Source organism: Ixodes scapularis, unplaced genomic scaffold (genome assembly GCF_016920785.2).
Source record: "Ixodes scapularis isolate PalLabHiFi unplaced genomic scaffold, ASM1692078v2 PGA_scaffold8__174_contigs__length_109621045, whole genome shotgun sequence".
NCBI lineage: Eukaryota > Metazoa > Arthropoda > Arachnida > Ixodida > Ixodidae > Ixodes > Ixodes scapularis.
The window spans coordinates 48,475,485-48,492,767 of NW_024609883.1; the positions used below are offsets into that span (position 1 = coordinate 48,475,485).

The 17,283-nt window shown below is 46.1% G+C and overlaps 1 protein-coding gene across 1 annotated transcript in view; it reads left to right on the plus strand.

Moving 5' to 3' along the window:
- LOC8030934 (putative ATP-dependent RNA helicase TDRD12) overlaps positions 1–17,283 on the plus strand; it is a 95,214-nt gene that overhangs the window by 19,001 nt on the left and 58,930 nt on the right. Inside the window, exons 9-13 of the mRNA XM_029972386.4 lie at positions 2,130–2,341; positions 5,004–5,094; positions 10,782–10,904; positions 13,159–13,347; positions 16,392–16,526. Coding sequence (XP_029828246.3) covers positions 2,130–2,341; positions 5,004–5,094; positions 10,782–10,904; positions 13,159–13,347; positions 16,392–16,526 — 750 coding nt within the window. The remainder of the gene's footprint in view (positions 1–2,129; positions 2,342–5,003; positions 5,095–10,781; positions 10,905–13,158; positions 13,348–16,391; positions 16,527–17,283) is intronic.

The window sequence follows — 17,283 nt, forward strand, 5'->3', positions numbered from 1 at the left end:
CACACGAGAGAGACGAGACCTGTTGAAACCTCTTAAAATTTCTTAGGGTGAGGGAACACACTGGCATTTTGGCACCATCTATGCGGTGACCCTGGAACTGCATTTCACAAGAGCGAAGGTTTTGAGGGATTTCCAAGGTCAAATGTGCATGATACCTATAAGAAAGGCTCGTTTATAATGTTGACAAAGGTTTTTCGAGCCAAGAAAGAAAGGATAATGCGCAAGAGAAATAGTAAATATGCCGGACCGCCAAGTTTGCACTGCCACCCAATAGATGGTGCCAGTGTGTCCCCTTGTAAGAGGTCTCAAGGCACCCAGTTCTAAGAGGTCGCAAGAGTGTGAACGGGCCTTTAGGCTTTTTTTGCACTATAGGGTGGTGTCATGTTACGCACTCCTGGTTCAAACTCTCCCCAAATGCCATGTTCATGAACTTTTTCCCTATGCCTCTCTGTGCGCAGAAGCAGTGCTTTCCAGGTCGCTCTTGCAATATGTTCAACTGTGCAAGCCGCAGTAGTCAGGGACAGAAAGGAGCATCCGCTGGTACTCGATTTTTATGCATAGTGGTCTGTATTCAGGCTTATTAAAACTGGGTCGGCGACCGAGAAGTCGACACGTCGGTGGCCAAAAAGGCCTTGATGACTGGGAAAGGGAGAAAAAAAAAAAGCAGGGTAGGCGTGGGTTTATGCAGCCCAAGTACATCCCTGGTTGCACTTACTGAGCTCTGTCGTCGATAGAATCGCTTGCCAAGTTCGTGCATTTCACCAGCACCGAAAAAGACACCAGTAATTGTGTGTTTGCAAACAAGCTAACGGGGAAAGGGGCATACGCTATTCATCAACATGGCAGATCGCTGGCTTACCAGGAATGAAACGGCATTTCGTGGAACTGCCCTATGCTTGAACGGGCTCTAAGGTAGGTTTGAAGATCGTCTTTTTATGGCACAAAGTCAATCTCCGCATCCTAAGCATCTTATAAAGCTCAAAATTACAGTCACGCTCAGACCTTCTTCGCTTCTTGAAAACGCAACGAAATACCTTGACACGCCCATTTTATCTTGGATATCTCAGAACAAGGGGCGTGTTGTGGTGTTCTCTCACATTTTTAAGGGCGGGAAAGGTTACGTGTGATTATAATCTTAAATTTTTTGGGATGCAAAGGTTACACATCTTTAGTGCCGACCCAGTCTATGAAACAGAACGCTCGGCCAGGACCTCACGTTGGATCCCCACCACGTATCAGGCGCCGAGTCACCCTCGCCATAAACCTCACACAGGCGGTCAGGCACGCAGGCGGTCAAGCGACGTTTTATCACGGGCCCAGCAAGGAGGCTTCAGCTGCCTCTTCCCCCCCTCCCCCCCCCCCCCTTCACGGCAAGCCCAGTGGTGGAGGAGGAGAGGGTGGCTGGTCGCTTTTTCAGCCTGCCTGCCTGTCCGAGGTGGTTTGGCAAACCCCGAGTGTCGAGCGTTGGCGTTGCATTATCTCAACGACGCGGTTTGCACCATAAAAAGACAATCTCAAAGTCTGCCCTAAAATGACCCTTGAAGGGTCATTTTAGGCGGACTCGCCTAAACTCGGGTAGATGACCCTTGAAGGGTCATCTAACCCGAGTTTTCAACCAGGGTGTAAAGCAGACTTGTACAATACCAGGCTAAAAAGTAGTTGAGTAGAGTACTAAGTACGCAAATTTGAAAAGTATCGGAGTAGAGTACTGAAAACTATTAAAAGTAACTCGTTACTTCCAAAACACTCACAAATTACAAATTGTTACGGAAAACAAAAAAAATTCCAGTAGGAAGGAGTAGGAACAAGCTTCTTTGTGCTAACTTGGGGGTGAAAGATATATCACCATGGACAAAAGAGCGATGCCTCCAGAGCTGTACCTAGGTCACCGTCGGCCTTCTTTCGAAGAAAGGCGAAAGTAATTTACCAGTAACTTAAAGGGCCCCTGAAAAGAAGAAAAAAACATTTTTTTGAAACGGTCTGGTTGGCCACACGCGTATCAAGAAATTCATTTTACGCTAAAGGTGCTTTCCTTCTATCGGGGGTGCCCCTTTGTCGGAAGATGCAGGGTTGTCTGTGTTCTTTAAAACATTTCAACGAGACAAGGTGTGGAAACAATGTCGTTGCAGCCTCCCGGTTCTGGGGAACCGCCCAGCAATCGTGCCGAAGACAACCTTGCCCCGCTGGACTACAGTGACTTCATGAAGCAGTACGTGTCCGACGAAGAAGACTTGGACCCGACGGAGGAAGAGAGCAAGTGGTCCCTGAAGTTCTCGGCTCGGGGAGACCACCACCAGGACTTGATCGCACTCAACGCCCGGCGGGGGGCCGAGGACGTCAGGTAGCCGTCTCCTCCACCTCTGCTGCATTTGCCAGCCGTCGGTGCTTTTGCTCAGAAATGTGCTTCGTCAAGTTTGTCTTTGTCGCGACGTCGTTCCCCGATATTTGGGTTGGAGGCGAGGGGGAGGAAACCGATTGTGTCGCTCGACTGTTAGTGACAGCTTGATTCGTTTGGAGCCGAAATAATTAGAGCGAATCGTGCCATCTGCCATCATCACGAGTGGCAGGGGCAACTGCTTTGTCTGGTGAGGGTGTCTGGGAGTTAGTACGCACGTTTGGATTGGAGGCCAAGTGGAGGAAGTAGACCAGGTCGACTGCTAGTGCCAGTGACCGTTCAATTTGCTCGAAGCTCAGTTAATCCAGGCGAACCGTGTCGTCAAGGAAATTGATTGAGTCGCTTGACTGCTAGAGACTGCTTAATTCGGTGGGGTTTGAAATGGTTTGGGCGAATCGTGTCGTCCGTTGTTGCAACTGGGATTTGTGTGGCACCTGTAAGTGTAAGATCTAGTTTCATCTGAGGTTTTTCATTTGTTTGCGGCTTCTGCGATCGTTGGACAGACTTTGGGTTGGTTAGTAAGCTGTTTTTTTTTACCAACTAAGGAGGTTCATTTTTGTTTTCTCTGACAGTTGCTCCGCGTAGAGCAGGGGAATGTTTTCACTTTCATGGACCTTAGTGTTTGGCGAAATCATTGTGCAGTGTCTGCAGGGAGAGTGCACTCGATATCCAGCTTGGCTCTGAATGTCCATCTCGACAGGAATGCATTGTTCTGAGGCTCAGCGTGGGCATGAAATGCTTTCATGCATGTCTTTCGAGCCGATCTTGCCTGTTTGGTTGACGTAGCTGTGTTCCAGCGTTGTCCAACAAGTTGCTGCAAATTCATAACACCTACACCCTTCCCATAGATGTAAACATCTGTAGAGTCTAGGATTGCTTTTTAGGAGGCACTTGGATACAATTCCGTCTTCAGAGTGTTCACCGAGGATGAGCGCTAGAATAGATTCTAGCGTTCATTAAAAGGGGGGGGGGGAGGGGGAGTAATTGTTGTTGTGTTCTTCGGGTCTGTAGGCCCAGAGTGGTCACCTAAAGGAGCTTACTTTTGGTATGTAATTACATGTTTTCATTATTTATGGGTTTGTGTTAACTTTCTGGCTGTTCTCACCCAGAATTTTTTCAAAATTTTTCAGGATCTAGTCTTTTACCTTCAGTTAATGTTTTACCCTCAATCTGAGAATGGCATCCGTCTTTCGATGAAATATATGTCCATACCGTTAGTTTCAATGTCAGTTCATTTTCGCACCACTGAAAAGACTCCTAAAACATGATGAAATGTTGGCCCCTGTGATGTGCCAAAAGTATAAACCTCCGCTTGTTTTTATTCACGGTTCCCATGGGGTTGGTAAGAGTAGAGTAGAACATATCTTGACGACTGTACACCAATGCATAGTACTTTAACTGCAGCCACAATATTGGATTGGGATTAAAATGTGAGGAGTGCAAGGGTAGTTTCGTATCGGAATAAATATTTTGAAAATAGCAAGCTGATTGTCGCCTTATTATTTGCACTTGGAAAACCTGCTTGTAACTGGTTGCTGTTATTTGGCAAAACGTTGAAGTGTGCTACAAACAGGCTTCTCATAATCTAGGATGAACCAAGCCCTTTTTTGCACTTTGCCAGCTTCTTTCTGGAGTTCTGAGCAGAGAACAGGGTTTGTCCTAAGCCAGCTCCTGTTTCGGTTCGATTGCCATCGGTATCATAATCCCATTATTTCTGTGCCCATTAACAACTAACACTCTGACTGTGGGACGTGTAATGAGCTATGTCATGTACATGGGAAAACTTCGAATTGCACTCTCACCAGTGAACTTGCAATGCACAGAAAACTCTACAGGCGTTTCAAGGAATGGGCCTAGCAATGCAAAAGAGATATTGAGTCGTTAAGATGCAGCCTGCTGACATTCTTGTAATAAAACTGATTTTTAACCTTTATTGTCCATTGCATTTCTTATGGTGAGGCCACTTGTTTTTTTTTTTTTTTGTATGTACTTAGGTATATGGCAACATCATTTTATACTTTTTTTTCCCTTTTATATGTCTGTCTTGTTGGTCCCACTTTCATGATAATAAAATACTGTTGGTGTTTTAGCTCAGGCTGAATAGCACAAATAAAAATTTGCTCTTAGCTTTCTCTTACCATAGCATAGAAGAGTAATATTGTGTTGTAACTACACTAAACTTACTCTGAAGTCGTATAATTGGCTACACAGCAAAAAAAAAAAAATGTTTATTGTTTTTTAATTATGAATGCCATTATTTGACTGTTCTAATATAGCACATTTATGAGTGGAAAATGCAAGCAGTGATGAAACCGGAATTTTTGCGCTCCTCTGCAGTATGTAATGCAGCACAATCGTGTCAAGCAGTAAAATGCTGAATAAGTAGCAGCAGCAAAAGCACTTTCTTGCACAACTGTACTGCTGATTTCTGCAGTGTTATCTAATGAATGCATGCGAAGGCATATTTGCACTATTGTAATTTTGTAGACAGCTTCAACAATCCAGGGTAGTCGTGCTTCTTCGTTTTATTGTACAATTGCTGGATTGGCTATGCATTGTCTCGTGAGAACACGATGAAAAGTGCTCTGGATCTCGGGATTGCCACCAGGTGTCGGGACCTGCAGAGCTTCTCCGACGTACCGTCTGACCTGGAGCCTTACACGCAGTTTGAAGCGGAGATCGACTTTAAAACCGTCTTTGTGAGTACCTTTTCTCCGTCTCTTTCTTACTGCCTCGTTTTGTCAATCCTAGGTGGCATCAAATGCTTTCCTGGGGATAAAAAAATGCATTCTACTTCACGCCCACGCTTTTGCGTAGGTGGCACGACTACTTGAGACGGCATGACTAGGATTATCGAATGTGAACGACAAGCTTCACAGTATGTGTAACAAGCACAGCAAAAGCTTAAAGGGCAACTCCGCTTCATTTTTGGTTTTGAAAAAACAATGCAGTCCTCTTCAGTATCGCCTCGGAAGACCACACGTCAAATATTACGACGCAGTTCTGTTTAAATGTTTCTTAAACGGTCCGGCAAACTTTGCAACTCGCCAAGTTGCCGAAATCGCCTGACTCGTGCGGGTGAATTCAGGCGCAACCAACAGCGCAGTCAAGGCTACGGCATGGGCGGAGCCAACATTGAGCTAAACGTCATCATCATGGCCCTTTTTTGCTTGTTTTTACTTCTCCGATCGAGCGTAGCGCATGACGTCAGCAACGTTGCCTCTCGGCGCTCAGCGGTGTCCACGTGATTGGCGTACGCGCCTGCGCAGCGCGCTTCTTGGGAGCAGACCAACCGCCCGCCGTGGTCCCGCCGTTACCGCCGTCTTCCGCGTCACAACCACCATCGTCGTCTCACCGTTTGTGATTATTGCCTCTCGGAGTTTCGCCACACTATGGACACCACGTGCGCAGAGTCGCAGACTTATGCCGCAGTTGTGCAGACGTCGTCGAATGCCGTAGAGACCAAAATGTGGCAAAGAGTGCGGTGCAGACGAACCTCGCGCCTGCCGCACGCCCGCTCCCATCCTGCCCGTTGTTGGGCCGAGGATCACGTGACATCTCGTACCACGTGATGGCCATGTACTTGGCGGCCCGAGGCCAATGTTGCCGGACGGAGCCGAAGTTTCGGTTTCGATTTCCGCTCGTGTTTAAAATTAGATTTAAACATATATATCACATTTTTCGCGAAGCAAACGACGTAGTGTCTTTTACTAGGGCTTTTTAATTCAAAATCGCTCATTATCCTGAAATCTTCGGAATTGAGCGGAGTTGTCCTTTAATGCTATCGTGTTCATAAAATGAACACCATCAAAATTGAGAGTCTGGCATTACTCTTCTTAACGCGATAGCGTTCAGGAGCTCGTGGTGCGCTAGAAAAGTCACGCCGGCCTCGGTAGCATTCTAGAAAAGCCAGCGTGGCGCAAAAAATCCTGATTTGTCACTAGGGTTGTGACGTCGTAGCCACATGACCTAGGCTCATCTGTCTGGAGGAGTGTACAGTTTCTGTGCGTCACGGAGAAGCAGAAAGTTTCCGACCGTCGCCAAGTCCGCCCAGTGGCGCTGCAGTCCTGCCGTAATTGTTTGTCTGTGGAGAATGCGTTTCCCGCTGCGGGGCCACTGGGAGAGAACACGTGTGCAATGGATGCGGTGTCGTCTACCAGTGCGGGGCACTCTTCTGAGTCGTCATCTGCTACGAGTGCGGATGCCGCATCTACGTCTGCTCCTGCTCGGCGACGGGGTCAACCACATAAGACTGAAGATGAGAAGGCAGAGAAGAATGCTAGGCATGCAGAGGCAATGCGCCACAAGTGGGCCAAGGATTGGATAACGCTATCGTGTTCCGTTTTTAAAGCAAAGTTTAAGCATCTTCCGACTTCTTACGTTGATGAATGCAGATTAATAGGGTTGTGCGAATATTCGAAATTTTGAACAGTAGTTCCGAATAATACATTACAGTAAACCCCCGTTAACTCGAAGTCATAAAAACCGGGAAAAATTTCGAGATAAGCGAAATTTCGAGATAAGCGGAGTACCGAAATTTCCGAAGTACCGACCGCGGATTTCGAAAATCTAGCGCTTCCGAAAATCGTACCAATCACAGCTTCGTTTTAAGCAAGAAATCACTTACTAAAACGAGAAAAAATGAATTAGAAACAAGCGTCCAGCGGTCCAGCGCACGCACATATTCTTCAAGGAGCGCCGCCGTCATCCATGTGGACGGGGTTGAAAGAAGGCGACGCGACAACGGCGTGGCGACTACGGCGACCACGAGATCGGGAGAGCCGATAGAACGCCACAAGCCAGCACAAGCGTAGAGAAAAAGAAAGAAAGAAAAGTCCCGGGAGATGGGGAGAAAGCAAAAAGCAAGAAAACAAACGTCCTTGAACGCTCGTCGCGTTCTGTGCACCCGGAACGCGATCGCGGCGCTTCCTTTTGTTTATTTTTCTCCAGCGCTCCCTCTTTTGTTTATATTTCTCCCTTCTTTTGTTTATTTTTCTCGGAAGACCCCCTCTCTCTCTCTCTCTCCCTTTGTTAGCGTTATTTTTAGGTCGCGGTCGCTTCGTCGTCCGCGATGGAGATAAACTTTCTCCTTCGGCCTCAGTGTCCTTTCAGGAATTTTTTTTTTTTTTTTTTTTTAATTTTTGCAGGCGAAGTTTTGAGACATCCGATGCCCGTCCCGGAAACTTTTCGAGATAAGCGATGTCAAAATACATGGTGCCAATGGGGATTCATTTCTCAACCCACAAAAGTTTCAACTTAAGCGATCTTTCGAGATATCCGTGTTCGAGTTAACGGGGGTTTACTGTATTCGATATTCGCTTCAAGAAGAACTTCACTATTTGCCTTTTTCGAAGTGTTGATTGCGGTGGGTTAGCCCCGTTGAGTGCGCTTCTTACCGAGCACCGGTGCACTGCGGGGAAGCAAGACCCGCGGAAGCAAGCTCCGCGGGTGGTGCTTCTCCGCATTGCATCGGTGCTCGGTAAGAAGCGCACTCAACGGAGTAACCCGCCGCGATAAACATTCGGAAAAGTATGAATATGAGCAGTTGCGTGCTTGGATGAAAACCATACATTCAAAGCGGGATGGTGCATGCGTGCCGGCTGTATATGAAAATAAATGGAAACTTTGTGAATGTGTATACTGTAAAACCCTTTATTTTCGGGGCCCCTATTTTTCGCGAATCTGTCACAGGGGACATATCGCAGCCACTAAAGATCGCGAATTCCAGACACCTGCATTGAAATTCTTGAAGAGCGAAATTTTGGCATGCCTTTAAGTTTCATGGATTTTTCAATTCACGATATTCGCAAAAATTAAGGGCTTGCGAACATTAAGGGTTTTACAGTATCTACATTGTAGTAAAAGTTTTAAAATTAAACTGACTGTTTTGCAAGAGTATGTGTTGGGCAGAGATGCCCTTACAACCTGCGTTCATCATGCGGGAGTCATTCTTTTTTAACTCGAAATTAAAGAAAGAATATTTAAGATGTGTAAATTCACTCAATTGGGTATAGTTGGCCATTTCCATTGGATTGATTTTATGTCATACTTGTTGTTTACTTACCATCCCAAGACATCAGACCTTCTGAGGTCACAGTTCATAAATATAAATAGATTAAACTTGGCTTATAAATGAACAGGTGGAACTACCTTCACAAGTTTCGCTGGGGTTTTGTCTAAGCATTATGTTATGGTAGTGAAAGGCGTGGAAAAACTATTCGATTCGAAAATATTCGGACAAAACCACTATTCTCTTCGAATTCGCTTCAAACTCAAAATCCACTATTCGCACAAGACTACAGATTAATGATACGTCCAAAGGACTCCGATCCTACTAAAGCATTGTAGGTCCCACTTGACCAATCGTGGCTTGCAACAGCGAAGCTTTTGCCCTATAATTCCAGGGTTGCTTCCATGTAAAACAAAAATCCGTACGCCCATCCCCTTTAAAAAAAAGTTCTGGGGACGCCCATGGCACCGAGGGCATTTATTGCCTCTGAGTGTCTGTGGACCTAATGGGCGTGTTTTGAACACATTATTTTTCACCTGCAGGTTGTCAACCTCAAATGGGCTCAATTTTATGCCTTCAGCAGCAAAATGAATTGAGTTTTATTAAAAAAAAAGGTAGCCCAGTGCCGACCTTAATTTTTTTTCTGCAGAACAAGAAGTTTTGCATGGGGGCTATTCACACTTGCAGGATTTGTTTCTAGAAGAGTAAAGTAGAACATGCATATTTTTTTTACTCTTTATGCTTTGCAAGGAACATTGAACTTAAGTAAGAACTTCTGTGCTAGTTACACAAAATATGACAAAACTTTTGTTTTTCTCGTGCTGCATAGTAAGGTATTTGTATTCCATTTCCTATTTTAAAAAGATAATTTCTTTAGCTATGTTTTGATATGCTTTGGTACTCTTAGTAGCAAAATTTGCTGCTCAACAATTTGTTTACCGAGACCACTCTGTAGCAATTTTTTTCCTGCATTAAGGAAAGAGTTAAATGCCACTTCAGTCACTTGTGCTGACCGGAGGAGCAAAGGAGTTTAATAATTAGAGTAATTACTGATGCGAGGATATGATCCACTAACCGTCTCACTAACCACTATTACTGATGCGATGGTACGGCTCACTAACCGTCTATTCTCCAGAGAGGACTAACCCTTTTGTTTTAAAAACGTACCGTAAATCTTCATTTAAAATTTTCAATTCTCACGGACAATAAAAGGAACATTCACTAAGACTTTGGATGTCGTTTGTCACTCCCCCTATTAATTCGTGCGCATCGGAGGTGTGCAGTTGGTGTATGGTACTTTTGGAGACCTTCGGGAAGCTGGAGAGCAACAAGCATCTGGAGGCCAAGTGAACGTTTCCTTTCATTTTCGTGCAAATTGTCAATATCAAATAAAGTTTCAGAGTAATCCTAGAGGTTGTGCGACTTGTCATCGGAAACGGTGGTGCACCCATAAAAGTTTCCGTATTTCTTCATCGGCCAAGACGGACCTCCGACGTTAGGGCCATGTCACCTTTCCCCACATTTGCAGATGTTAATTTTTTTGGGGGGGGGGGGGGGGGGGGGGGGGGGGGGGAGAGGGAGAGGGAGAGGAGAGGAGGGAGGGAGGGAGGGAGGGAGGGAGGGAGGGAGGGAGGGAGGGAGGGAGGGAGGGAGGGAGGGAGGGGAGGGGAGGGGAGGGGGGGCCAATGGTGCTTTTTCTTGGTGAAAATTTAAAAGAAGCTACAAAATAGCTTCAAGGGTGCGGATCAATGGGGGTAGCACTGCCTTTTGTTGGAGAGTGGACGGAACAGCCTCTGAAACCAAAACGCGAGCCAGACTCGCAGTCGGGCTTTGTGGTCGCGCTAGCGGCCGAGGGTTTAAAGAATATTGACAACAAACTGATTTATGCGTGCGTAGACGAGCGTAGCGTATCGCTCGAATACTTCCAGTTCCAGGCTTCGGATCTGCCTACCGCAATATCCCAAGAAATAGCCCACCTAAAATTGAGAAAAAATTGGATGAAATTAAGGAGGGGGCTAACTTTCGGTAGGCGATCAATAAAAGTTGAAAAAATGCCATATTTAGATCACGCGCCTCTGTCAAACTTGTTATCGCGGCGAGGGGCGGCGAAGCAAAGACGAGTAATGTTCGCTCATATCCTGTCATAGCTAACTAACTATACAAATTTACGCTGAGGTCATCGTTGATCCAAACACCGCAGTCACTAAGAGTGGACTATCTTTCGGTGTTTAAAAGAAAACTGAGTCGAGTCGAAAATAATGGGCGGGTTTAGTACCTTTCGGGCACGGGACGTCTCTCGGGAGTTTACCGTAGTCTTTGGGTCAACCGTGTGCGGTGTGTTCCGAGTGAACAAAGCAGCGTGTCCCGCTTCCTCAGGAACCTTCCCACTGGAGTTCGCTCGTGGCCGGCCGCACGGTGCGGGCGCTGTGCCATGGCAGTGCCCTGCCCCGCCTGGTCTCCAGCCTGGACCAGATTCCGTTCCAAGACACGCTCAGGGCCGTAAGTGTGCTTTACCTTGATAGTCAAGTCTAGGGGAAACATAAAGGAAATGTGTAATGAGCCTACTGCGGAGTGTGTCGTGGGCTAAATAATTTTTACGAAATGAACTTGGACTAATTTTCTACGGGTTGATGATTCAGAGAGAAAGAGATTTCAATGTGTATGTATTGTATAGCACCTTTTTATAAAGATTTCATTAGCTGTAGGATGTATGGTTGACCCTTCCAAATCGCCATATATGTATAGTCAGCAGTAGGCTTTTTGAACGAGCAATTGCCCCTTTAAGAAATGACCTAACTAGGTATTCCTACCTTGCCATGTCGTCGTTTTTAGAAAAGCTATCTTAAATCTGGTCGGAGATTTAAAGATCTGCATCAAGAAATGCATCACTGTGCCAGATCGGAAGGAGATACGTGAATAAATTGAAAAGCGTTTCAGCACCCGTTTTTGCCTCTTGAGCATGAGTTGGTCTACATTTCCGAAGACTCAAGCTGGGGGTCGTCAGGTTGGAGGGTGTGTAAACAGGAGGTCCTAATAACGAGACCATAGTGCCGGACTTTCTAGGTCACTTGCTGGAAGGCCAGCGTGTGGGGTATGACTGTACATGAGTGCCGGGTGAGCGTTTGACTGCAAGTCACATTTGCGGTGATTGAAGTCAAGTCCCCCCGACAGAGCGCTAGCCTTGGCAGGTTTCTCATTTCTTTTCTGAGGGATGGCATACGCACGACAGCGTCAGCGCCATTGGTTGACCACATGTGCACCAAGTTCATCTGTGCAACTTTGCCGCATAGCAGCACCCGTTTTGTGTTACCACTCTCTTTGCCACGACATTGCAGAAACGGGGCAAACTTTTTTAAAGCTGAACGTTTCATGGAGCGTAATGGTGAGTCCCGAGACTGAAGAAGAACACAGTTGCTTTCTGTCCCCTCTTTCTTTCCTCTTACTTTTTTAGATCTGTTTTTCCCCAGTCTCGGGGTTCACCATCACTTTCTATATACACTAAAACCTCGTTATAACAAAATGGGATATAACAAACTAATGGATATAACAAAGCAATCATAATTCCCCTTGCTTGCTAATAGTGGGAAGAAATGGACATTGGCTATAACAAACTGATGGTTATAACAAAATAATTACCACCACTCCTTCAACTTTGTTATAACGAGGTTTTACTGTACGCCAGCTTACCTGCACTCTATGCATTTTTTTCTGTTTTTGTGAACCGGTTTCTAATTTTACATCCTTGTGATCCAGGAGCCGCCCGTATACGAGGGCGATGAAAAAATTATCCACACTTCGGTTACCTCAAAACTTGTGTTAGCCCTGTTGGCCGCACTGTCTTACCGGAATTTTTCGTACAAGGTTGCTGTCTCTCCGGTCACTGCTGTGCAGGTTTGAATCTGTTAAGTCAGCTGAGTTGTGACTGAGGTGTGAAAAACAATGGCCATTCCACGTGTGATTTGCCCAAGTGGTGGAGTCATTGTTTTTGGTCTGAGCGTGTGTCTGATGCCAATAGTTACAGAAACTTTTTGTGGACAGCATAAAGGAAGCGTGCTGTCGCAAGAAAGTGTGTTTGAATGGATATACCGTAATATGCCGAGAGTAGCCCACCTAAAATCGAAAACATATCAGGTGGAAATGAGCAGTAAACTAACTTTTGGTGTGCGAAAAAAAAAAAAATTAGACAAAATTCTAGTTCAATATTTAGTGACCTTCGAAACTTGCAATCGTAGGGAGGGGCAATGAACCAAGAACGACCGTCCTTCCCAATCAGGACTGTTCGCTTATCTTTCGCCGTAACTAAGTAACACCATTTCTGCCGAGGTCACCGTTGGCGAGGGCACTGCAATTACTAAAAGTGGGCTACCTTTCGGTGATTTTGAAAAAAATAGAATATTGTGCCCAAAATGGGGTGGGTCATCTTTCAGGGTTGGGGCATCTCTCGGCACATTACGGCAGACGTTCGAGGAAGGACGCACAAGTGTCAGTCATTAAGAAGGAGCCTGACTTTGTCCACGTCCGACGACGACATTGAGCACACGAGCGAACCGATTCTATTGGATCAACGAGTGACGGTAGATAATGCAACGAAGCATTTGCAAATCAGCCGAGGCTTTGCCCACATGATAATTCGCGACGGGCTCGGCTTTCGAAAGGTTACGATTAAAATAAGATCTACAGCCGGAGTGCAGATAGCTCTGGAATCGCCGTCGTAAATCGCTCCCGCCCTCACCGCGTGCGGCGTCTCTTGCAGCGGCTGTGCTCCCTGGGCTTTCGGGGCCCCTCGTGCATCCAGTCCGTGGCCTGGCCCGCCGTGCTGAGCGGCCGCACGGTGGTGGCCGTCGGCTCCCCCCACTCGGGCAAGACCCTCTCCTACCTGCTGCCCCTCGTTTCGAGGCTCACGTCGGAGTCGGACTATCGCCACCTGCCCGTCAGCAGCGGGGTGGGTGACCCTCCGGCTTCGTCTGGGCCGTCGCGGTGGACCCCTTTCGGAGTTCAGTGTCATCTGGTGGCTCAAAAGGCACTTTCGCCTTCGACAAACCGAGGGCAGTCGCGAAGCGGTCTTTCGACTGTCGCCGTCATTTACTAAGCGCGTCAACGGCAGATGAGGAGTGGTTCTTTGATCACCTCGTAATTCTACCTCGATTGGCTTCGGTTTTGACGGTGTGGACATGAGAACCGACCGGTGCAAAGCAGAGACCCTAGGCCCATCTTTCTCGGCCAGGGGGTGCAAGACGGAGCCATGGACGAGTCACAGTCGCATGCGAGCGTCTGTCGGTGACTGTCAACGTCCGCTAAAAAAATCCTAAAGGGAAAAAAAAAAAAATTATTATGGTGACGCGAGAAAATTGCTAGTTTTTGTTTTGTTCTAGTTTTCGTTTGGAAGTTTATATCGACCAGTGTGATTGTGCCAGCTTAGCATCCGTGAGCAATGTGAGTGAGTGCGCTGACGCGCGACCGTAACTCTACCTGCAAATGTTTGATTTCGATCGCAAGGGCACTACTTGAAACTTGAGAGCTATCGCCCTTTAAAAACCTCGATTAAGTGCCCGCCATCTAAAGGCCTCGGGGCCAAACTTGTGGCAAGAAATTTAGTGGGCCACACTCCTAAATGAACACTCGCGCAGCCGTCGTATCTGATTCTTGTGTCGTCTCGTACCAACGTCTTAAACGTATGTGGAGCGCAAGTTTGTCTGCTTCTTTTGTAGGAGTTGCAGCGACGTCAGAACGCCGAGCTCCGATTGGCTCCAGTCGAAGAAGAGTGGGTAAACTTCAATGCAAGCTGCCTCGAGGTCTACCCACCATCCTTCAATTGGAGCCCATCGGAGCTCGGCGTTCTGACGTCGCTGCAACCCCTACAAAGGAAGGAGACAAACTTGCTAGATCCTCCACCTGGTAGCAGAGCTTCAGCTTCCTTCTTCACCAGCCTCAAGTAGGCTGCCATTAGTTTGGCATAAATGCCAGGCACTGAAATGATGATGATGATGATTAAAGTTGCCAAACTGAAAGACAATCGGCAGACGTTTTTCGGCGTTCATTTAATTAAAAATTATTAGTTACTGTGAGGATCAAAGTTGCTAGACTGAACCGTGTGATTCGAATCAACTGCGTCCACAATATCTTTTACCATGACACGGGAGTCCGTAGTGAATTCCTGCGTGTTTATTGCATCGTGAAATGTGAACTTGCCATGTCCTTGATCAGCAGTATTGGTTCTTTCTTCACATGGCCTGTAGCGGATACCCCGGTGTTTTATCACTATTTCTACAGTGAAGCTGTTATCCGCTAGGATCTGGGAAAAAATGTGTCCGCGGATGTTGACAGAAAACTGCCCGTTGGTCGTGGCAAGTATGAATAAGTAAAAATAAAGAGGGGGCAACCAGCATGAGTAGCCTTCCTTGGCATTATTAGATAGTGAGGTTCTGGTCCCTTGTTATCATCCGTAGGTATCATCCTCTAGATCGCCCTAGAAGTCGTCCTTGAGGTTGTCCGAGAGGTTGTCCTAGGCGTTGTCCTCTAGGCCTCGTTTGAGAGATTGTCCTAGAAGTCTTCCTTGAGGTTGTCCTAGACGTCATCCTCGAGGTCGTCCTAGAAGTCGTCCTTGATGTCGTCTGAGAGGTCGTCCTATGCGTCTTCTTCAAGGTAATCCTCAAAGTCATCCTTCAGGTTATCGTATACGTCTTCCTCCAGGCATCGTCCTTGAGGTCGTCCTTGAGGCTGTTCTAGAATTCGTCCTTGAAGTCGTCCTAGACGTCCTAAAGACTACGGCTTCACTGTTCCTTCATCTTCACGTGAAGTTGAAGGGCTCTACGATTTGTTTTATAAAGTTTTGCTGTTGCATTGCCAAAGATAGCCCACCCCATGTTTTTCGCCATTTGTCTCTTCATTTTGATTGGCGTCCTTATAAAATTTTATAATATGCAAAAAACAAATAAAAATAAAATTTTGTTTTTTATTAGTCAAATATGGCTGTCTATATTGCCGCATGCGCAGCTAGCCAACTAGGAAGCGCGCTTGGCTGCCATACAAATGGCCGGGGCTTGAACGCTTGTCATTTTCTTTTTCTTTCTTTATGTAAGTAGAAGGTTCTAGAATGTTGGAGCGCCTTGTAGCTTGTTCATGCTCGGAACGTATACTTCCAGAACGAACAAGGTAGAATAATCTAGGCTCCCAGGGAAAGCTCAAGAGAAGCCGCTCTGCACCGTATGGAGTCTGTCTTTTGCCAGCGCTCGACCCTGCATTCATGCCGACATTCGACGCCTCAACGATGTCTTGTTACCTTCCATTATTCTGTTCTGCTTTTGCTTTGGAACAAGTTCACCACATTAAGCGTTTAGTTTCTTTTGTTTTTACTGCCTCATCAATTGTCATTCGTAACAATATTTCAATCAAATTATTTGCACAGATGTGTTTATGCTTTGAGCCCGAGTCAATTGTCTTTTTTGGAATTTCTTTTTCAATAGACAGTGTTAAAAGGTAATGATTTTATTTTCCAAAACAAAGAAAAATTTGGTCTTGTCAATTTTTCACGATGGCTCACGTTTTTTGTACCAGGCATGCAGGAATATAGGAGCTCTAAATTTACCAAATTTGATAACTCTGCAACTTGGTAGTTTTCTGTAAAAAGACACAAGTGCAAAAACACGAAACATACATATAAAACAATATCTTTGTTCAGCTAGTTTTTTTCATGATCTACCATTTATTGATAACAACTCTATTAAACTTATTGAGCCTCACTTTGAGTATCTTAAAACCCATTGCATTAGCTTCCCTTTCAAACTCTCGCCACGTCTCATGACTCGTGCCATGGTATAACAATAATAATAATAATAATAATAAGCTTTATAAAGTAGGTATGGTAGGGAAGGGTGGCTCCGGAGGTTATGTGGGTCAGGATCAGAAAACCGTAGAAGATTTGTAGGTTGTTGTGCGAGCTAAAGACGCCCCGGAGATATGATGCCAGTTGTCTGTGCCATGTTTCAGCCTCTGGTGCTGGTGCTCTCGTCGACCTGGAAGGGGGCCCAGAGGATCTACGATCAGTTCAAGCTACTCACGCAAGACTCCAAGATCCCAAAGTGCGGTGTCCTCTACGCGGGGGGCTCGGAAGCCGGCAAGGAGGTGACCATTCGACCCGTGCTTCGGCGTCACTGCGCTTTAGTCGCCCGAATCTAACGAACGGTGAACTGTCTGTTTAAAAGAGATGAAACAGTCTCATTTTCAGTTGAATTAACCTGAGACTGGGTAGAAGAGAAACGTCAAAACGTAAAAGGGGAGCTCTCCTGCATCCTTACTCATTTTTTTTTTTTTTTTTTCAGATCAGTTTTAGTTTTTGCTTTATTCGAGACACTCTTTGTCAGCCTGAAGTTTGTTGGGCTGCATGCTGGATGTCGTACGGAGGAGGTCTTGGTTTTCTTAACGCCCTTGCTTGTGCCGTATCGTGACTCTTTCCTGCACAGCATACGCGCTCCTTTTCTCCCACGGAGTTGCCGCTGCTACACCGCGCTGGACGCTTAATGTAATCCGGCGTGATATTTACGAATAAGAAGTCTGTCAAAAGTCGTGTTCAGATGTGGTCTAGTCGGAAATTACGGGGTGTGTTCTGCATGGGGGCATGCGAATCGTTCACATTGGCTTCGTAATTGATGCACCTCTTGTTCGTGATAATAGACGCCCAGCGTTGTCACAGTTGAGGTTCTTCATAACCCTTGAATACCATTTAAAGAATCTGAGTGGTGGTCAGGTCTTTCCTCTTCTAAAGGTTCTGTTTGCACGTACGGTGCTTCCAAGCCACATATAGCAGGGCGCTGTCTCAGACTATGCGTTTTAGCTCTTTGAGAAAAAACGATTGTAACTACAGACGAACCAGGGTACATCG